At 42.3% G+C, this 22,598-nt stretch overlaps 1 protein-coding gene across 2 annotated transcripts in view; it reads left to right on the top strand.

The window, feature by feature from the left end:
• The window catches only part of LOC104611881 (zinc finger protein-like protein), a 37,781-nt gene that overhangs the window by 5,970 nt on the left and 9,213 nt on the right, over positions 1 to 22,598 (top strand). For both annotated transcript variants that reach the window (XM_010279144.3, XM_010279145.3), the window contains exons 4-5: positions 65 to 733; positions 8,424 to 8,501. In XM_010279144.3, the coding sequence (XP_010277446.1) occupies positions 65 to 733; positions 8,424 to 8,501 (747 nt within the window). The remainder of the gene's footprint in view (positions 1 to 64; positions 734 to 8,423; positions 8,502 to 22,598) is intronic.

Below are 22,598 nucleotides of genomic sequence, written 5' to 3'. Positions count from 1 at the left end.
TGTGTCTTTGAACATGTCTTGTTTTTCATGCTTCTCATTATTTCCTTCTTTGTTATTATTCTAGGAAATTCAAGAATTGCTTGATGCTTGGAAGCGATATTTTGATGCTTCATCATGCATTTTCATCTATGCTCCTTCTGGCAATAGTCAACTGTTTTTTAATGGGGAAAAGGCACTCTTTACTCATCAACAATTAGTTGTACGGCATATTCCTCTGACTGTCCGTAGACCTACCTTCAAAGAAGCTAAGAGAATATATAACCATTTGACACATCTGACCTATGAGATGGATGAGAAGGGATGTCCACCTAGCATTAAAGTGGCATCAGCATCATGTGCAGTAAATATGCAAAATAGCCATCTTGATTCTAATGAGGAAAAGTTGGTGGACTACTTTGAAAGAAAGGAAACCACTGTAGTATGTTCAGATCTCAAAAGTTATGATGCATTGCCTCTATCAAGTGAGAGTAAATCTGTGGGTGTGACAACTCCTCTTCATGAAGCAGCAATGTCTGGCAATGCTCATAAAACTCTGGAGCTTTTAGAACAGGGTTTGGATCCTTCTATTAAAGATGAAAGAGGGAGGACACCATATATGCTGGCAACTGAGAAGGAAGTAAGGAATATTTTTAGACGGTTCATGGCATTGAACATTGACAAGTGGGACTGGCATTCTGCTAAAGTTCCTAGTGCATTGACAAAAGAAATGGAGGAATCTCAAGCAGCTAAACAGGTTATATTGATGTATTTTTTTGTTGAATCTGACTTTTCCTATTTTTTTTTTCATCAGTAACAGTCTGAATTATGTTGGTTTATGATTAAAGAATTAGCACAAGAACACAAATTGTTCCTAGAACCCCTCTTCAATTGGCTAGACCTAGCTTCCTACCTTTCATAAACATCCTTTATGTTCAATTTTAGGGGTGCATCCTGGGTGGGCCTAACCTGAGCCCAGACCGACCCAGCCTGCAATTTTACATGTGCTGGGCTTGGATTCCTAGACATGCCAATTGAGCCACAAGAAAATTCCTTAAAAAAGGAAGCACAAGAGAAAGAAACTGAGGAGCAAGTAAACTAAACTCTATGATCAGGTTTAGAATCACAAAGAGTAACACTGTCCAAGGAAGCAAAGGGAACTAAGAAATTAGAAATTCCACCCTCCCTTAAACCTCTCCTTAAGCTGTAATGCTTAGACAGGGATACACTCTGGGAAACAAAATGAATCTTTTAAATTGGACAAAGTGAACAACCTAGGAAATCTGTCTGTAAGAGACTGCTCCCTCACCACAAGCCTTTCCAAAATTTGATTTTGTTACCATTAAGTGTGCCATACCTGATTTGTTGAAAGAACAGAATATTTTGATTTAATTTGAAGTATTGATGATTGTACTACTCAAACAGTCTATCTGTTGTCCTGTTCTTCATGCACTACAGTTGAAAGAGAAAGATCCTAGCCCTTGAATCGATATAGGCAAGTTGGGATTCGTGATATCAAAGATTGAGAGCATATAAATTAGGTTAGCATTACTGTTGTGGTAAAAATACTTTTAGTTTTCTTTTCTTTCTTTTTTCTTCTTTTTTTTTTCTGGAATTTCAGACTCCATCTTCTAGACTAATGGAGACAATTATTAGTGTTTTTTAACATGTATGGTAAATACTTAGTAAACAATTCTGAATAGTAATTACTAGTTGATTTAAATTTAGAGTGTCTGTATTTAAAGTTGGCTGCAATGCTTAGAGGGTTAGAGTCTAATATTCTCTAAATGCTATACCATTGGATGTTTTGTTGAGCTTTTAGTATGTTTTCTTTCAAGGGTGTTTAGTGTATCAAGGGAACATTTGTTATATTATTTAAATGTGGGCTATTTCTCTGGAGCTAATCATGCACACAGTAAAGTCCAGCAGATTTCTTCTTGTTTCATTGCCTTGATGTTCAGTCATTAATATTAGACCTGTTCAAGGGCCGGGCTTTGCCTCTTTATCAACAGAAAATATCCAGGCCCAAGCCCTGGTCCAGCCTGACCTTCGGGCCTAGATCTTGAGCCCGAGCCCAGCCCTTATATAAGGCATTAAGGCCCAAAGCTCGAGCCCGATCTGCACATAAAATGTCCTATTTTTTGTGTAATTTAATAAACTAATAAATTAATTCATATTTCCTGAATAGTAAATTAATATTTGATAATATCTTTATAAATAAATACATATTATATATAAATAATGTATATTTCTATTATATGTAATAGTGTCGGGTTGGGCTTATTTGAGAAAGCCCGAGGCTGAGCCCGCGGGCCTGAAATTTTGTCAAAGCCCGAAAAATATCGGGTCGGGCCGGGCTGGCCCATTGGGCTACCCAGCCCATGAACAGGTCTAATTAATATCAATTCCCTGATATTAATTAAATCCTAAAAATTGATTTCATCTACCAATTGATGGTGATTAGTGGAGTTTGAAAACCAATACTCTTAGCAGTTGGTTTGTGAGATCACCATCTAAGCCTTACCTTGACTATATGGGGTCAGCTACACGAATCTTGTTTTGCCATTCTGTTCTGTTTAGTGCCATATCCATGGTTAAATTATTAGCGCTTAAATCATTTCTTACCACTTCAGCCCATGCTCTGCCCTTCTAGCCCCTTAAACCTGCAATAGATTGCTGCTCAGACCTGCATACTTAACTGTTAGGTATTGAAGTAGAGACTAGAACACAATAATTTTTCTGTTAACTAGGCAATAATTCTGATTTTCTCCAGGCACCATTGGAGTGCTGGCTGGGGATTACACACTTATATCCAGTTCATGCTATGTAGTTTCTTCTTAATGGATATCTAAGGATTTGTTTCTTGGAATGCTAGATTTGGCAATGTAATGGCAAATTAAAAAAATGCTCCCTTACTAGACATTTGCACTGTTGGTATGATTAAAAAAAGAAAACTAGGCTGTGGAGTCATGTTAAGGGCACGAGAATAGGATCTCGTCACGGGGAAAACCTCCTGTTTTCCCTTGTTCCTCCCTTTTCTTGAAGAACCTATCTTGCCGCCCTAAAAGGTGATTTGTTCAAGAGATCACCAACTCTCCTTTGCTCTCTTTCTTGACTGAAATTTTTGGATACCTTTATTGAATAATATCAGCTCCTTAAATAGGAGATTACAAGAGGTAAAATCCTACTTTTAGGAGGACTTCTTGCTAATCTACTACTCTATCCTATTAAACTGATAAGATAAGATAGGACTGGGCTGATAAGATGAGATAAGAATACTGCTGCTGCCGAACTGGATAGGATGAGAACACCAGATCACTGCTGCTGTCGGCGGTGGTATTTCCTCCCAATAAACGCGTCCACATCATTACTCCCCTCCTGGACTACGAGCTTGTCCTCAAGCTCGAACTCGGGATAAGTGTCTTGGAACTCACTCAAGGGGATCCAGGTGGCTTCGGCTGACGGTAGGCTATCCCATTCCACCAAAACTTCCCGAATACCGTGATTGATTTTGGAGCGAACAAGGGCCCGAGGTTGGGGAACGAGCTTGCCTTCTTTCAAGGGTGGCAAGGGGGGAACTCGGTCCGGAGGAACACCCTTAAATGGTTTGAGCAAGGAGATGTGAAAAACATCATGGATCCGACTGTGCTCTGGTAGTTCCAGCTGGTATGCAACCGTACCAATCCATCACAAAACTTTGAAGGGCCCATAAAATTTAGGGGCTAATTTAGGGGCAGCCCGACGGCTCAAGGAGCGTTGCCGGTAGGGCTGAAGCTTCAACCAAACAAACTGTCCCGGTTCGAATGACAATTCTGGATGGTGCTAGTCATAGGTTTGCTTCATGCGGAGCTGTGCTTGTTGTAAGCGAAGAGATACGTCAACTAGAAGGGCATCGCACTCTTGTAGAGATCGATCAATCTCCTCCAAACGAGTAGAACCGGGTTCATAGGATAACAGGCGAGGAGGGTCTCGGCCATAGACGACGCGAAATGGAGACATGCCGAGGGAAGAATGATAGGCGGTGTTGTAACAGTATTCGGCCCAAGGAAGCCAATCCACCCATCGTCGTAGTTGATCTCCAACAAAACAATGGAGATACATCTCGATCGTGCGGTTCACCACCTCCATTTGTCCGTCGGACTGAGGATGATACGCGGAGGAAAAAGATAAGGTAGTGCCATGTAGCCGAAACAGTTCCTTCCAGAAGGCACTAGTGAAAACTGGGTCCCTGTCGTTGACAATAGATTCCGATAGCCCATGTAAACGGAAAACATGCGTAAAGAAAACGTGGGCGACTGAAGTGGCGTTGTACGGGTGTGACAGAGGGATGAAATGGGCATATTTCAAGAAGCGATCCACCACCGCGTACCTTGGGTAGTCCCTCGATGAAATCCATGGAGATATCAGCCCAGATTTGTGTTGGAATCGAAAGGGGCTGAAGGAGGCCAGCCGGGTGTAGGTTTTCCCATTTGTGCTGTTGACACGTGGAGCAATTTTGGATAAAGTCCCTAATAGAAGCCTTCATACCTTGCCAATGGAAATCAGCTTGGACACGATGCAGCGTCTTCTGAATGCCTTCGTGGGTGGAGTTATGAATACTGGAGATGATGGAAGGGATTAAAGAGGAATCCAGTGGAAGATGTACTCGACCTTTATACAGCACCAACCCGTCATGAAGGGACCAATTGGAGTCGGCGGCTCCGGACTGAATTTTTTGAACAAGGGTCGTCCATTCCGGTGATTGCGGCATCGCCTTCTTGATGTCGTCTAACAGGGTGATGTGAGGCTGGGAAATTCCAAATAGAAGCATAGTGTCCTCATCACGCCTAGATAACGCATCAGCGGCCCAATTCAAGGATCTCGCCTTGTAGTCTACCTGGAAATCAAAACCAAGCAGTTTGCTAATCCAATGTTGTTGAGGAAAAGTGGTAAGTCGCTGCTCCAACAAGTACTTGAGGGTAGTGATCGGTCTTGACGATGAATGACCTCCCCCACAAGTACGATCTCTAGTGTTGGACGACTCTGGCTAGCCCAATCAGTTCGCACTCATAAGCTGGTAGTTTTAAGTGTTGGTCGGTCAATTTACGGCTGAAGAAGGAAATCGGATGCCCTTGTTGTAGTAATACGGCCCCAACCCCTATTTCGGATCCATTGCACTCGACTGTAAACTCGAGATCGAATTCGGTAATTGCAGAACTGGGGTGGAGGAGAGGGCATCTCTTAGATTTGCAAAAGCTGCATCGGTTGCGTCGTCCCAACAGAAGGCATTCTTCTTTAGTAGGTTGGTTAACGGGGCAGCCAACAAGCCATAATTCTGCACAAATTTGCGGTAGTATCGTCAGGCCCAGGAACCCGCGTAGAGCCTTGGTAGATTGGGGCTTGGGCCATTCCTTGATAGCTTGAATTTTGGAACTGTCCACCGTTACACCTTGCCCGTTGATGACGTGTCCCAAGTAAAGAACCTGACGCTCCCCAAAGGAGCACTTGGACCATTTAAGGAAGAGTTGGTGTTGGTGCAGGAGCTCAAAAACGGTCCGCAGATGATACACATGTTCTACCCATGATTTACTGTAAACTAGAATGTCGTCGAAGAACACTAAAACAAATTTGTGCAGATGGGATTGAAATACCTCATTCATTAGGGACTGGAATGTGAATGGGGCGTTTGTGAGACCGAACGACATAACTAAAATCTCAAAGTGGTCGTGGTGAGTTCTGAAGGCAGTTTTCTCGACGTCTCGGGGAGCCATTCGGACCTGGAAGTACCTGGACCTGAGGTCTAATTTTGAGAAATACTGGGCACCATGAAGTTCGTCCAACAGCTTGTCCACAATGGGAATGGGAAATTATCTTTGACCGTTCGATTATTGAGCTCTCTGTAGTCAACACAAAACCTCCAAGTACCATCCCGTTTTTCTACCAACAGTACCGGCGAGGAGAAGGGCGAACAGCTAGGGCGTATGATACCCTGTTTCATCATTTCAGCACATTGCTTTTCTATCTCGTCCTTCTGTAGATGAGGGTAGCGATAAGGTCGGACGACGACTGGTTCTGAACCCGCGACCAAAGGGATTCGATGATCGTACATTTGAGGAGGAGGAGAAGTCCCTTGGGGTCTTGGAACACATCTGAAAACTCAGCGAGGAGCCTTTCCATAGTCGTCGTATGCATCGTTTCTCTCTGAAGCGCATGAACCTGTGGTTTTCTTGCCTTTACCCTGTTACCCTACCAAGAGACTTGCTTTCCATTCAAGAGGAATGTCATTGTTAGGGCGCTGAAATCCCATAAAATTGGAACTAGGATGATCAACCATTTAACCCCAAGAACAATATCAAATCCATCCAAGGATAGCACAAATAAATCAGCAGAGAATGATTCAGATTCAACCTGTATTTGGACGTCCTTACAGATTCCCGGGCTGTGAACCCTTTTGTCGTTTGTGACGGTTACCTGTAGTCGTGGTCTGAATTCCATTGGCAGTCCCAACTGAAGGGCAGCTTGCTCACTTACGAAGTTGTGTGTGCTTCCCGAGTCAACGAGTATCCGTACCGGTCTTCCTGCTACCTGTGCTTGCAACTACATGGTCTGAGAAGTTTTTATCCCGGTGATTGCGTGGAGAGAAACCTCGGGCTCGAATGCTGAGGGTTCCTCCTCGTCTTCCTCTTGCTCATCCACTAGGAGGCAGAAAAGTCTCTTGCACCTGTGTCCCGCCGAATAGAGATCGTCACAGTTGAAACATTGTCCCCTCGCCCGCCGTTCTGCCATCTTGGCCCTGGACAAGCGCTTAATGGGGGGAGCCACTACATTGCTTCCTACACTTGATGCCGATCTGGGAACGCTGCTCGTGTGAGACTTCTGTTCTCGGCTAGCTGCAGAGGTGGGGGTTACTCCGGGTGTTTTCAGGGGTGCCCATGATGTTGGCGGCCATCCCATACTGAAGGTCCCGCGACAGAGTTGCAGCTTGCGTTCAAACGCGTGGGCTAGATTCATGGCCATAACCAGGTTGGGAGGATTCTGCATCTCCACGTCCACCCTCAGGGGTTCTGCTAACTCTACGGTGAACATGTCTACCTGCTGGTCGGGACGTACTGATGATGCTCTGGCAAGGAGGGTCTGAAACTGGCGCTGATATTCAGCCACCGCTCCCATTTGTTTAAGGCTGATCAGTTCGCCTAAGGGGTTGCTTGTCAATGGGGGCCCAAATCTGAGAAGGCAGTAGGATTTGAACTGGGTCCAACTGAGCCCGGGTTCCTCCTGTTCCAATCGATAGAACTAGAGCTGTGCCTCCTCTGTCAGGTGAAAGGTGGCTAGGCTTACCTTGTCTCGGTCGTCCGTTCGTTGGTTGCGGAAGAACTGCTCACAACGGTACAACCACCCCAAGGGATCCCCGGTGCCGTTGTACGAAGGGAACTCCAACCTGCTGTATTTGGGAATGACCGCGACTCCCTGGGTGACGATCTGCTGTTCGCCGGATGACTCTGCCGTGGCTGATCGGCGGCCGTTAGTGGTTGCCGCCCCTTCTGGGTTCCTCTCCTTGTTAGAAAGAAATAACTCCATCAGGCGCCGTAACTCCCGGACATCGTCCTTGATCTCGCGCACCTCCGCGCTGGTCTCCTCGAGCCGGTGCTCTAGTTCGTGGACCCTGGACGGCAACTGCTCCAGATCACCCATGACTCCTTGCTCTGATACCAAGTTGTTAAGGGCCCGAGAATAGGATCTCGTCACGGGTCGGTCCACGGGGAAAACCTCCTGTTTTCCCTTGTTCCTCCCTTTTCTTGAAGAACCTATCTTGCCGCCCTAAAAGGTGATTTGTTCAAGAGATCACCAACTCTCCTTTGCTCTCTTTCTTGACTGAAATTTTTGGATACCTTTATTGAATAATATCAGCTCCTTAAATAGGAGATTACAAGAGGTAGAATCCTACTTTTAGGAGGACTCCTTGCTAATCTTCTACTCTATCCTATTAAACTGATAAGATAAGACTGAACTGATAAGATAAGATAAGACATCCTTAATCTATCCTACTGAACTGATAAGATAAGATAAGAACTGTAATTAGATAAGATAGGACTGGGCTGATAAGATGAGATAAGAATACTGCTGCTGCCAAACTGGATAGGATGAGAACACCAGATCACTGCTGCTGCCGGCGGTGGTATTTCCTCCCAATAAATGCGTCCACATCAAGTCATCTATGTGATTTTTTTCTCAGTTTGTTTATCTAGATTTAAAATCTGAATAACCAAAGACTTGTTTAATTTGAACCTTTGGATGTTTTATGGTATTGTGCTTTAATTCTGACCTTTGAGATTCTGAATGCTCCATCAGGTAATCACTGCAATGAATGATGAATTAATTTGGAACTTATACAACAAACTGAGGAATAGTTCTCTATGCTTGTTAACTTCTAAAACACTGACATCATATTTGGTTGTATGCATGTTTAGGCGGAGAAAGATGCCAAAAGGAAAGCAAAATCAAAAGAATTGAAGAAATTGAGGAGAGCAAAAGAAAAGAAAGCTCAGGTGCATATTTCTCAGTTCTTATTATTCCATGTTCTGGCGTGTTGCATCACAATACCCCTGGTTCTTTTGTTTTTTGGTTTTTGTGCATGTATATGTGAATATGCTTCTTATACTCCTTTACACATGCTTGATACTCTGGGGGTGTTAAGATTTGGACAAATATCCTCATGCAATTTCAAATGCTTTCTTCCTTTTTATCTTTAATATTTTTTAAGCAAATATGTTATAATTTCTACAAACCAGGGGTGTTGCACCACAATACCCTGGTTCTTTTGTTTATTGGTTTTTGTGCATGTATATGTGAATATGTCTCTTATACTCCTTTACACATTCTTAATACTCTGGGGGTGTTACGATTTGGACACATATTCTCATGTAAGTTCAAAAGCTTTCTTCCTTTTTAGCTTTAATATTTTTTAAGGAAATATGTTATAATTTCACAAGTAATATTTTCTTTGGCATTTAATTCTCCTCATTGACAAGTGAGACAGTATTTTAGATGTCAATATGGATATGGTCTACAAATTTTCAGTCATTAATGCCTTGTCTTTGATTATTCTTGCCATTGTAGGATAACTTGGTTGGCTCGTGAATTGCCCTGAATCAATCCATTAGGCATTAGGAGTTGGACACCTACCTATTAGTTCAAAATCACCCTAAATTTGGGTGAGCTACACATGGCAATCTTTAGAGCCAAGCCACCTGAAAACTCACCTGGTGATCTTACTGAAAATATAAAAGAATTCATACCTATTCAGTTGTTAAGTTTTTAAACTATTTTGGACTCTTGGTTAAGAACCTTAGGGCAAGACAAAGTGAAGATTGTGCAGTATTGCACATTTAACAAAATTCTTTTAGTAGATCAGCACATGTCTTCTCTAAGTTTTATAAACTTAAAAAATTAAAAAGTAGTAATCTTTGTCACATATGACATCTTATCTCAGGATATTCTAATTCTTGAGTCTGCCCTAGCAATAAGCATTCTGGAAGGTTGGTCGGGGCAATGTTCCAATTACTATTTGCAATTTGCAGATGATACTTTGCTGTTTTGTGAAGGCAGTAATAGGAATTGAGTTAGGAATCTCGAGTTGACAGTACAACTTTTTGAGCTAATCTCCAATCTCAAGGTGAACTTTGACAAGAGTTGTATTGTGGGTGTTAATATGGAAGAAGGGGAGATGCTGGAGTATGCAAATATCTTGGGATGTGAGGTGGCACAATGGCCATTGGAATATTTAAGACTTCCTTTGGGGCTCAAATATTCCTTTTATGCAGCGGGATTTGGAGCAGTTTTGCATGTAATCTCAACTGCATTGCTTGGTATAACAGTAGTTACCATTAGCAAATACTATTGCTGGCGAGGAAATAGTGCATAAATTAGCACTGCATGAAGGGTGAGCGGCAGTGGTGTTTGAGTGAGCGATGTTGGTGAAGGGTATCCCAGATCTGGCATCCCCTCCAATGACGAGGTGACTGTTGTCTTGCGAGCAGCGGTGAACCCCAGTTCTGACGTTCTCTCAAGTGGTGTGGCAAGGTGAGGTTAGAGGAATTTCGGAAGAAAGATTTGGGGTAGGAAAGGGAGGATGAAAGCAAGACAGGATTTCCCCTCCAAAGGAGGTGGAAGGTCAGGGGTGGATACATGGTATAACCCTTTTAGGAAGGGATCAGAACTAAGAAACAACCTCTCTTTTAGAAATACGGCAGTAGCGGGAGTTTGGCCGGGCTTTGGAAAAACATAGGTGCGTAGGGAGGGAGAGTATTGTTTTTTGGAAACAGAGGTTAAAGGAGTAGAAGCAAGAAGCTTTTTCCTGAAGGGAAATTTAGTATGGTGTTTTGATCGAAGGTTGAAGATGGAGGAAATAGAATCTTGGGCGAGCAAAAGGTGGGGATTAAGAAGCTTATTGAAGATCACTACCTTTTTATCTTCCCTTTTGAAGCAGAGGCTGACTGGGTGCTGTGGAATGGTCCTTGGTGGTTTGGGCAAGCATGATTGACAATAGATTGGTGATTGGATGAAGCATGCTGTGAGGTATTGAAAATTCTTGAAGACTACTTTGTTTCGAAGGAGACCTAGATTAAGGTGTTAGGCCTACCTTTGTTACTTTGGTGTTCGAGCGTCATTGAAGGTACAGCCGTATAGGAAACCTATGTGGGGGATATTTAGGAATGAACAACTCGATTGAGGAGTTGAAAACTTGTGAGTTGGTGCGAATCAAAGTAAAAGCACGGGGAGAGATTCTGGAGAAAATCATGATGGTGATTCTAGCTTTTCGGTCTAGATCTGGCAAGAGAGAAGACCTTTATGGGAGGCGGAAAGGTGGGAGGAAGATGAGACTGAGGTAAGAAGAAGCTTCTGGGGCTAGGGCGGGGGAGGATTCTGTCTTTAGTAGAAAGGTGGTCATTGAAGATGAGGACAACAAAAGTGATATGGCAGAGAAGTCGCCTGAGAGGAGGACAGTGGAGGAAGACAGGGGGCTGTGGGAACCCGGTTCAAGAACCAGTTTGGCTCATCCAGGATCTTCTGAAAAACGAATTCGAAGGGACATCAAACTCCCCTTGCCTGTTCGGTAGACCCAATGGCCAAGGGGTTGTGCGATTTGAATTTCAAAATTTAAGCGCATCTCAAACTAAGATGGGCATCTCAAATGAGGAGTTAAAAAAAGCTATTATGAACTATTTGAAGGAGTTGAAGTGGGAACCAGCTAATGGGGGTCAGGGAGGGCCAAGATGGTGGGTCAGAGGAAATTAACCCGATGGGGATCAATGAGATTATCAGTGCGGGTTTGGGGGGCTCGGGTGACCTGGTAGGAACAAACAGCCTACGCCTACTTGATTTCAGGCGGGGCTTCTTGTAAGAAGGGTTTTGGTGGACTTGGACTTAGAAGGGACAAACCTGACAAATGTTGCTACTAATAGAAGGGAGAGATCAGTTGGAGCGTGGTAAAGAGGTGGAGCCAGGATTTGTGGGAAATAGACAAATTCGTGTAGATGTACAACCTACCTTTAGAGATGAGTTCTTAACGTCCATCTGGCCTCCGGGAGAGGGACAAGGAGCGATGGAAGTGGAGAAGGATCTAACCTTAGAAGATTCTGAACTAGAGGAGATTACCCCACTGGTGATTGTTGAAGAAAGGGAGGTGGTCACTCTGCTGATGTTACCTCTGCCTAAAAACTCAAGCCAATAGGTATGTAATGCTCGAGGGGGGGGGGGGGTCAAAAGAGGGCGGGAAATGAGGTGGATGTGGGGGAATCATAAGGGGAGGAAGGGATAGAAGGTGGAAAGAAAGGTTCTAAATATTGATGCTGGCCGGCCTGTATTGGTGCTTTTTTTATGTTTTATTTATTTTTTTCAAAACCGATTCAGAGGGGTCAATTTAAGTCCTGGCTACCCTCTGAACCATGGCCTGACCTGATACACCCCCTATAAGGGCATATCGGGAAGGCCCTGATACGATACGTATCGGCTGATACGGGCCGATACATAACGATATTTTGAACCTTGATGGAAAGGAGGCAGGACTGACCTCTTCATGGGTAAATTCAAAATTACTAGGACTGGGAAAATTTATGGGAATTTCGATAGCAGGAATGGAAGAAGAAACCATTAAATTTCTGGAGGAAATAGAGAAGAGTGTTCTATTTGAAAGAGGGAGATTGAATTCAAAAAGGGGGGGAGTTCGATGAAGAAAAACAGGGAAATATTACGTCTGTCTTGGGGTTTAAATGATAGGACAGGCAAAAGGGAGGGCGCGATAAGGGGAGGGGGGAAAAGGTTAGGAGTAAAGGGAAGAGAAGGGGGTAAGGGAGCTAATTTTGATAATAGGATTATGGAACTGAAAATTTTCTCTTGAAATGTGAGGGGTTTGGGGTTGGGAAGAAGGATGGTAGTGTGCGATGTGTTGAAAAGGTGGAATTCAGATGTGGTGTTCCTTCAGGAATTGAAGTTGGAGGCGGAAGTAATTGGAAGTATTTGGAGGTTGGGGCCAAGGGGAAGTTAGATAACAATGGAGGCAGGGGAACTGTGGGCGGTCTGATAACAATGTGGGACTGGTCAAGGTGCAAGTTGGTTGATTATCATATTGGATCTTTTTCGGTGTTGGTGGTGTTAGAAATGGAGGGGGAAGTAAGGGGCTTATTCACTAATGTTTATGGGCCCTCAGAAGAGGCAGAAAGAAGTAGACTGGGAGGATCTGGTTGAGGCAAGAGGCTCTTCCACCCTACCTTGGGTGCTGGGAGGAGACTTTAATGTTACTAGATTTTTAGAGGAGAGAAATGGGGGCAGAAGAGGGGTAAGACAGATGAAGTGGTTTGCTGATTTTGTCAACCAGCACTATCTATTAGACTTACCATTGACTGGGGCTCAGTTCACTTGGACAAACAATCAAGAATCTCCAATGTTGGTTAAGTTGGACAGATTTATGGTTAATACGGAGTGAGAATCTTTGTTCCAGAATTTAGTCCAGGAGGCCTTGCCAAGACTGACATCAGATCACTCTTCTATTCAGCTAAGGTGTGGTGTTTTTGGTCATAGAAAACCTCCTTTTAAGTTGGAACATTCCTGGTTCGAGGAAGAAGACTTTGTCCCCTTTTTAAAAGCTAATTGGGTGGACACTCAGGTAGAGGGAATGGGTTCTTATGTTTTATCCAAGAAATTGGGAGCTTTAAAGGAGGCAATGAAAACCTGGAAGGAAGATAAGTGGAAAAAATCAGAGGCAAAAAAGAAAAGTTGTCTAGAGGTTGTTAAAGAAATTGATCCAGCTGAAGAGAAGGGCCCCATCTCTCAGGAAGAAAATATTAAGAGGCGGGAAGCTAAATTGCTCTTGGATAAATTAGCCCATAGAGATGGGTTGAAATGGAGACAAAGGGAAAAGGTGAAATGGCTTAAGGCTGGGGATAAAAATTCCAGTTTTTTTCATAAGATGGCAAAGGCAAGACCTAGAGTAAACACAATTGAAAGGTTAGAGTATGAGGGGGTAAGTGAAGAAACCAGGCCGAGGCTAAAGAAATTGGTAATGGATATCTTCTCAAGCTTGTTTAAAGAAAAGTGGAAAAGAAGACCGTTGCCTTTGGGTTTAAATTTCAAAAGAATCTCTGAAGTACAAAAAAGTCTTTTAGAGGCTCTATTCTTGGTAGAGGAAATTTGGCAAGTAATAAAAAATTTGAAAATAGAGAAATCCCCAGGTCCAGATGGTCTTACCGATCTATTATATAGAAGCTGTTGGGACGTGATAAAGGCCTACATGATGCAAGTTTTCCAAAATTTTCATAGAGATGCATCGCTGGAAAGGAGCTTGAATGCTATATTCATTTCCTTGATTCCGAAGATTGAAGGAGCAACTAATATTAAGGATTTCAGACCCATAAGCTTGCTGAACAGTTTCTACAAAATCCTAGCCAAAGTCTTAGTTGAGAGGATGAACAATGTCCTTGCTGATGTGATTTCTCAAAATCAGTTTGCGCTTGTTCCAGGGGGCCAAATGTTGGATAGTGCCTTGGTGGCAAATGAAATAATTGATTCTAAGCAAAGAGAGGGTTCTCCAGGTTTGATCTGTAAGCTTGATTTGTAAAAGGCCTACAACAATGTTAATTAGAGATATCTATCAAAAAAAACATTGTTAATTAGAGATGTTTGGACTGTGTTCTAGAGAGGATGAACTTTGGTTAGAAATGGAGGGATTGGATAAAAGTATGTATTACCTCTCCTAAACTTTCTATACTGGTTAATGGGCAATCAGTTGGCTTCTTCAAAAGCTCTAAGGGTCTTCGTGAGGGTGATCCTTGTCAACTTGGATCAAATCAGAGGAGAAAGAGTTGAGTGAAAAGGGTGTGTTCTGTCTTGAACCACACGCCCAGAAATATTTAACTTATATATGAGATAATACAATGTTATGGAAAGGACAGTTATGTCCTTGTCTTACAAGAAATAATAAAACAAAAGATATTGTACATAAGTTACAACATAAAAGGGTGGTCCTAAGGGCCAAAAAAGGAAATAAGATGTAAGAGATATAGATCAGTCTCTACACCCCACCTTAAACTGATGCCGAGATACGAGCATCAGTTTGTCAACTAGAAACTGGTGGTGAGCACGGGTCATAGCCTTCGTGAATATGTCAGCAAGCTGTAGGGCAGAAGACACATACGGTAGAGATATGTGTCCAACAGAAAACTGGTCTCTAATGAAGTGGCAGTCAACCTCTATATGTTTGGTGCGCTCATGGAAGACTGGGTTGGATGCAATCTTGATAGCACTCACATTGTCTGCTGCATAAATAGGAACTGGGGATGACAAGGAGATGCCAAGATCATTAAGAAGGGCTTTCAGCCATATAATCTCACTGCAGACGGATGACATAGACCTATACTCAGCCTCGGTAGATGATTTGGAAACGGTCAATTGCTTCTTGCACTTCCAGGATATAGGAGAGTCACCAAGAAAGACATACCAACCAGTAGTGGAGCGTCTAGTGTCTGGGCATCCTGTCCAATCAGCATCTACATATGTGGATAAGCTAAGCGAAGGAGATGCAAGGAAGAAAATGCCATGTGAAAGTGTTCCACGGATGTATCTGATAATGCGAAGAATTGCAGTCATGCGCGGTTGTCAAGGAGAAGAAACAAACTGGCTTACCACTTGAACTGCATAAGATATATCTGGACGTGTCATGGTGAGGTAGATCAGACTACCGACAAGTTGTCGATAAAGAGTGGCATCTGCTAGGAGGTCCTCATCATCTTTTGAAAGTTTCAGATTCATCTCAAGAGGTGTGTCGATCTGTTTGTCATCACTCAGGTTTGCAGATTTCACGAGGTCCATCGCATACTTGTGTTGATTAACAAAATACCCATGGGGAGAGTGAGTAACTTCTAGACCCAAGAAATAAGTGAGATGACCGAGGTCCTTCATCTTGAAAGACTGACTGAGTAGCTGTTTCAGAGAAGAAATACTTTGACTGTCATTACCGGTAATAAGAATGTCATCCACATAAAGGAGTAGTAATGTAATTCCTTGGGAACTCCTCGATATGAACAATGAATAATCTAAAGAGCTCTGTGTGAAGCCTGCATCTGTGATCATTGAACGAAATTTCTCAAACCAAGCCCTAGGGGCTTGTTTAAGACCATACAAGGACTTTTTGAGTTGACATACCAGGGAAGAACTGTCATAGTATCCCAGTGGAGGCTTCATATAAGTAGTTTCCTTGAGGTCCCTGTGCAAGAAAGCATTTTTGACATCCATTTGATGAATTTCCCAGTGTTTAATTGTAGATATGGCCAACAACAGATGAACGGTGGTCATCTTAGCAATAGGGGCAAATGTCTCATCATAATCTATCCCGTACTTCTGCTTGTACCCTCGTGCCACCAAATGTTCCTTGTATCTATCATGACTCCCATTGGAATTGAGTTTCACTGAATACACCCACTTGCTTCCAATAAGAGAGGCATCTGGAGGAGCTGGAACCATATCCCAAGTATCATTGTCCATAAGAGCTTGGAGCTCAGTATCCATAGCTTCTTTCCAATGCGGGACAGCAATAGCCTTTCGGTATGATGTTGGAATATCCGTGGCAGACAAAACAACAGAGAAGGAGCTATGGTTTGAAGGAAAACCATAGTGGTCAGGAGGATGAGAAATTCGAGAAGAGCGACGTAAAAGAGGATTAGAGGATGGTTGAGAATCACTGATAGGTGCAGGTGTACTTACAGGATCAAGAGAAGGATGAGAACCCGTGGCTAGTGATGATGGATCAGCTTCTGGTGATGAAGGGGGCAGGGCGATAGGAGCTGGAGCAGCTAGCCTCTTTCTGAAATAGACACAAAGAAACTTTGGAATAGAAGGTGAATCTGAAGAACCTGTAGAGTCAAAATAATGTAGTACCGAAATGGAAGTAGTAGGCAACTTAACAATGTGAGCAAAAAAAGACATGTTCTCAAGGAAGATGACATTGTGGGATATGCAAACTTGATGAGATTTCGGATCGTAGCAAAGGAAGCCCTTATGATCAGGGCTATATCCCACAAAAGCACACATTGTTGATTGGGGAGTCAGCTTTGTGCATTCATGTGGAGAAAGATGAACAAAGCATACAGAACCAAAGACATGAAGAATAGAGAAATCAAGTGAACAGTGAAACAAACTTTGAAAAGGAGATGTATTATGCAAGACAGATGATGGAAGAATGTTAATAAGGTACAAAGCAGTGTTGGCCGCCTCCACCCAAAATGAAGTAGGAGCATGGGAATCATGAAGAAGAGTTCAAACTATGCTCGGAATATGTTTGTTCTTGCGCTCTGCCACTCCGTTTTGTTGTGGAGTGCTAGGACAAGATCTCTGGGATTGTATTCCATTGTCTCTCAAGAAAATTTGAAAATCTCCATTAAGGTATTCACCCCCCGAGTCTGAATGGAAAACCCCAATGTTTGCATTAAATTGGTTTTTTTATTTTAGCTAGGAAGGATTTAATGGTAGAAAAAACTTTAGATTTGTTTCTCAAGAAATATATCCATGTATAGCGAGTGCAGTCATCAATAAATGTAACAAAATATTTAAATCCCAATTTGGAAACAACTAGAGATGACCAAACATCACTATGTATTATTTTAAAAGGAACAAAAGCATACTCAGCAACTGAAGGAAAGGGTAAAACATGGCTCTTACTCAAGCAACAAGAAATGCAAGCCTTATCAACATTATTAAAAGAAATAGCTTTAGAAGACAAATAACCATTACGAAACAAAGACTCAAGTTTATTTGCATAGGGGTGCCCAAGACGCCTATGCCACAAGTGCCATACACTATTTCTGCAAATAACCTCAGTACTAGGAGTGGTAGTAAGTAAACAGGATATGGATGAATGCCCCGGTGTCTTTTCAAATTCCAAGGCAATTAGCCGACCCAGTCTACGCCCCTTCCCTTTCACCGTCCCAGTGCGCTGGTCTTGTATCAAGCAACTATCATGGGAAAAGGAAAAAATGTTACCATCCTCAACTAGCTGACCGACTGAGATCAAATTAGTTGTAAGTTTAGGAACAAAGAAAGTTTTAGGTAGATGAAAACAAGAATTAACAAATGTGGTTAAGGACAAATCATTGCAACCAACAATATTTAGTTTCTCTCCATTAGCAATAATAATATGTTTATTCAAGGATTTGGGTTTAACGAACTAACCAGTGTGAGCCCCTGTCATATGGTTAGAGGCCCTAGAATCAATGATCCATAAGTGGCTAGGGTAGGAACAATAATAGGATGACTCACCCGAAAGACTGATGGCTGAAAATGCAGAGGAAATAGCTGAGGATACTAGCTGCCGCATTCATTCTTCTGTAAGAGTCCTAGAATTTTCATCCATTCCAGCTGAAGCTGTACTCCCTGTGTCAATACCTTCAGTGGTTGTCTGGAAAGCTTTGTGTTGATTCTTCTTAGAGCTTGAACCATTCCCCTTTGCTGGTTTGGTAGGATATTCAGGAATAATATGTCCATGTTGTTTGCAGTAGGTGCAGAAATTTTTCTTCCGGCAGTGTGAAACAACATGTCCGTATTCCTTGCATTCATAGCACTGTACACAAGACAAGTCCTTCTTGGGCTTGGATTTATTTTATTCATCAGAAAGGTTGTCTCTGTTCCTAAATCAGATTTTGACCTCAAGGTCGATTGAGTAACAAGTCTAGTTTCCTCCTTGAGAATCTCCCCCAAAACTGTGTCAAGTATGGGAGGAGTGCCCCTACTGAAAATGTTGGATCTTACAATTTCATATTCAGGTCTCAGATGCATCAGAAAATGCATGATTTTCCTCCTATCAAAGTGTTCTTTCAGATTTTTGATGCAGCAAGCAGAGGTGTTTTCACCCATGTGAACTAATTCATACTCCGTCCACAAGTTCACAAAACCAGCATAGTACTCCTATATTTTCTTCTCACCCTAACTATAAGAAAATATCTGTCTCTATCTGATATTGACGCAAGATGTTGGACTATTGATATACCTTTTCCATGTAGGTGGACATCTCACTAGCAGTTCAATAACTTCTCATTGGAATAGCAATCTCAGTTTCAACAGATTCGAGAAGCCAAAACACCACTTTGGCATTGTCGATCTTCCACTGTTTCAGCCCCTTAGAATCAGTCTCATCTGGTTGTTTTGTAGAACCATCCACAAATCCCCATAATCCATTTCCTTCAACATAGAACTGGAAATGGAATTTCCAGAAGGCATAGTTGTTCGATTGAACTTCACTGGTAGAATATCTCTTTTCTCCATGGCCATTTCAGCAAAGTAAGCAAGGAAAACTGAGAAAATAGAGCAGTCGAAGCTTCAAGAAAGTCCAAAACTTGATGGAATAAGTGTGCCTAACCACATGACACAGAGAGAAATCAAAATCCAATAAAGAAATCAGTTACACAGAGTTCTCGAACTGATAACAGTCCAAAAAAGGTAAGTTTTTTGGACTGTCGAACAAGAAGAGGGGTAGAACACTCTTCAAAAGGAATCAGAAGAAAAACAACATTTTGAGAAGAAAGGACTGTTTAGAAAGATGCAAAAGTTCAAAAGAAAGTAGTAGAAATCAGAGTTCAAGAGGAGAGAAAAAGAAGGTGGCGGCAACTTGGATCAGAGAGAGAGAGAGATTTTCGAACATAATCTCTTCTCTTACACCCTTAATTCTATTTTATTAAGTTAAACTTTGGTAATTTACAGAGAAGCCCCTAGTTGGGCAGAAAATTAAAATGACATAACATAAGAAAGAATAAGCCCAGATTAAGGCCCATTACAGCAAAGAACATAAAAGATAAAAAAAGGATAAACAGTGTATGGGCCATTCAGCCCATCTTCTCTACACTCCCCCTCAAGCTGAGCATAAATGTCAATCATGCCAAGCTTGCCAGTATCATGCTGAAGTTTAGCCTTGGGAATGCCCTTGGTGAGGAAATCTGCTAACTGTCCTTTAGAGGTGATGAAAGGTAGACACACTTCTCCAGAAGCTACTCTTTCTCGAATGAAGTGTCTGTCAACTTCAATATGCTTAGTTCTGTCATGTTGCACTGGGTTGTGAGCAATGTTGATGGCGGCCTGATTATCACAGTATAACATCATTGGCTTATCATGCTCAATACCCAGTTCCTCCATTAAGGATTTAAGCCACAATAGTTCAAAAACTCCATGAGCCATGGCTTTGTATTCTGCTTCGGCTGAAGATCGAGCAACAATTGATTGTTTCTTGCTTCTCCAAGATACAATATTACCTGCCACCAAGCTACAGTACCTAGAGGTAGATCTTCTGTCATCAATGTTTCCAACCCAGTCAACATCTGTGTAGGATTCAAGTTTCATATGGCCATGCTTGGCTAGTAGAATTCCCTTTCCAAGGGAGCCCTTCAAATAACACAGAATCCGCTCTGCTGCTGCCATATGAGTATCCCTGGGAGCATGCATGAACTGACTGATGCAACTGACAGCGTATGCAATGTCTGGCCGAGTCATGCATAGATAAAGAAGTTTTCCAAGTAGTCTCTGGAAGACTCCCTTATCTTCTAACAACATTCCATCTGAAGCAGAGAGTTTATGGCTCATATCGATAGGAGTAGCAATTGGTCTAGCACCCATCTTCCCTGTTTCAGAGAGCAAATCAAGAACGTACTTCCTCTGAGAGATAAGGATCCCATCCTTGGATCTAGCAATTTCTATGCCGAGAAAGTATCTCAATTCCCCTAGATCTTTGATCTCAAACTCTATATGAAGGAAAGATTTGAGATCATTGATCTCTGAAACATCATTACCAGTCACAACAATATCATCAACATACACAATCAGGTAAATGGCCAAGGATTCTCTCCTCTTCACAAAGAGGGTATGATCAGACTGTGTCTGTACATAGCCAAAGCTAACAAGAGCAGCCCTAAACCTTTCAAACCATGCTTTAGGGGACTGTTTGAGTCCATAAAGAGATTTCTTCAGCCTGTAGACCTTTCCTTTCATATTTGTTTCATACATCCCTGGAGGAAGAGACATATAGACCTCCTCATGTAATTCTCCATTCAGAAATGCATTCTTTACATCCAGTTGATAAAGTGGCCAGTCTGAGTGTGCAGCCAAAGATAGCAGAACTCTCACAGAAGTCATCTTGGCAACAGGGGCAAAGGTTTCCAGATAATCAATCCCATATGTCTGTGTATAGCCTTTTGCAACCAGCCTAGCCTTGTACCTTTCAATGGTATCATCAACATGATATTTGATAGTAAAAACCTACTTACAGCCTACTGGATTCTTCCCTTCAAGCAAATCAACCACTTCCCAAGTGTCATTCTTGTGCAGGGCATCAATTTCTGTTCTCATAGCATCCCTCCATTCTGGAATATTAAGAGCTTCTAACACAGACCTGGGAATTGGGTTAGAGGAAACAGAAGAAAGGTAGGCAAAATATGAAGGAGAGAGCAAACTATAAGAAAGGTGTTTGGAAATGCAATGTGCAGTACACTTCCTTTTTCCTTTCCTAATAGCAATGGGGATATCAAGGTCTGGGAATGATGGCTCCAAAGGGGTTGTAACAGTACCTGTTGTCTCATCTGTAACTGGAAGTGCATGAGGCTCATGTGTTGTAGGGGAAACAATCTGTTCATTTCTGGTTCTTTGCCGTTGATACAACCTGTGATTAAAAACAGGGCGAGGAGGTAAAGGAGGAGGAATAGTAACACTGGAATGAGAGTGAAGTGACTGATCCTCCCTTGATTCATTTGAAGGAGGAAGAGACTTAACAAAAGACTCAACTAGGACAGGAAGAGGAAGAGCAAACACCTGTGACAAATCCTTCCCCTTTGAACAATGTCTCTCCAGAGAAGAACCATAAAAGGAAGAATGCTCAACAAAGGTGACATCCATTGAGACATACCTAGTACTAGTCTTCGGATCAAAACAACAGTAACCCTTCTGTGTGGGGGAATAACCAAGGAAGATACACTTGTGGGATTTTGGTTCAAATTTATGTCTTTGGACACTTGGGATATGTACATAACAGGTGCAGCCAAAGACACGAAGAGGAATAGGAAAAAGATCCTTATCCGGATGAAGGAGACTGAAGGGAGACTTAAACCCTAAAACCCTGGATGGCATATGGTTTAAGGTAGGTAGCAGTGAGAACAACATCACCCCAAAACTTGGTAGGGACATGTGAGGCAAATAGAATACTTCTTGCAACTTCAACAATATGTCTATTTTTTCTTTCAACAACTCCATTCTGTTCTGGGGTCCTAACACAGGAGCTTTGATGAATAACCCCTAAATCAGTGAGATAGCAGGTCAGGTTTTTCTCAAAATATTCTTTTGCATTGTTGGATCTGAAAATTTTAATCCTGGTATCAAACTGGGTTAGGACAAATTCATGGAATTGCCTCACAAGTCTGGGAACTTCATCACGGGACTTCATAAAAAATATCCAAGTGAACCGAGAAAAGTCATCAATGAACAAGATAAAATATTTGTAGCCACCCATAGAGGGTAAGTGGTAAGGCCCCCACACATTAGAGTGCACAATATTAAAAGGAGAAGAAGATCTTTTATTACTCAGAGGATAACTGTTTCTACAATGTTTTGACAGTTCACAAGACTCACAATGAAGACTGGACAAACTAATTCCCTTAAACAGTTCTGGGAATAAATGACTTAATGCAGAAAAAGAAAGATGACCCAAATGAAAATGACATAACATGACTCGACTGATGGACTCTGTAGATGTAGACCCAAAAGCAGCTTTTTCAGGTTGTTCATGGCACTGTCTAGGAGTATCCAACAGATATATTCCATTCGCCTCACGGCCACTCCCAATCACCTTCTAAGACTCCAAATCCTGAAAAGCACAGTAGGAAGGGAAGAAGGTTACACAACAGTTTAATGACTTAGTTAGGCTACTTACAGATAACAAGTTTGTATTTAGTTTGGGTACATGAAGAGCAGAAGGAAGAACCAAGGAGTCTGTAGCCTTGATGGTTCCCTTGCCGGAGACATGGGCAAGAGAGCCATCGACTAGGGTGATTTTGTCATGTCTAGGAAGTAAATCATATGAAACAAACAAAGTAGAAAGGCTGGTCATATGATCAGAAGCACCG

The sequence above is a fragment of the Nelumbo nucifera genome, chromosome 1, assembly GCF_055504915.1.
Source record: "Nelumbo nucifera cultivar China Antique chromosome 1, China Antique-T2T, whole genome shotgun sequence".
Lineage (NCBI taxonomy): Eukaryota > Viridiplantae > Streptophyta > Magnoliopsida > Proteales > Nelumbonaceae > Nelumbo > Nelumbo nucifera.
This window is presented reverse-complemented; position numbering and strand designations above follow the sequence as displayed.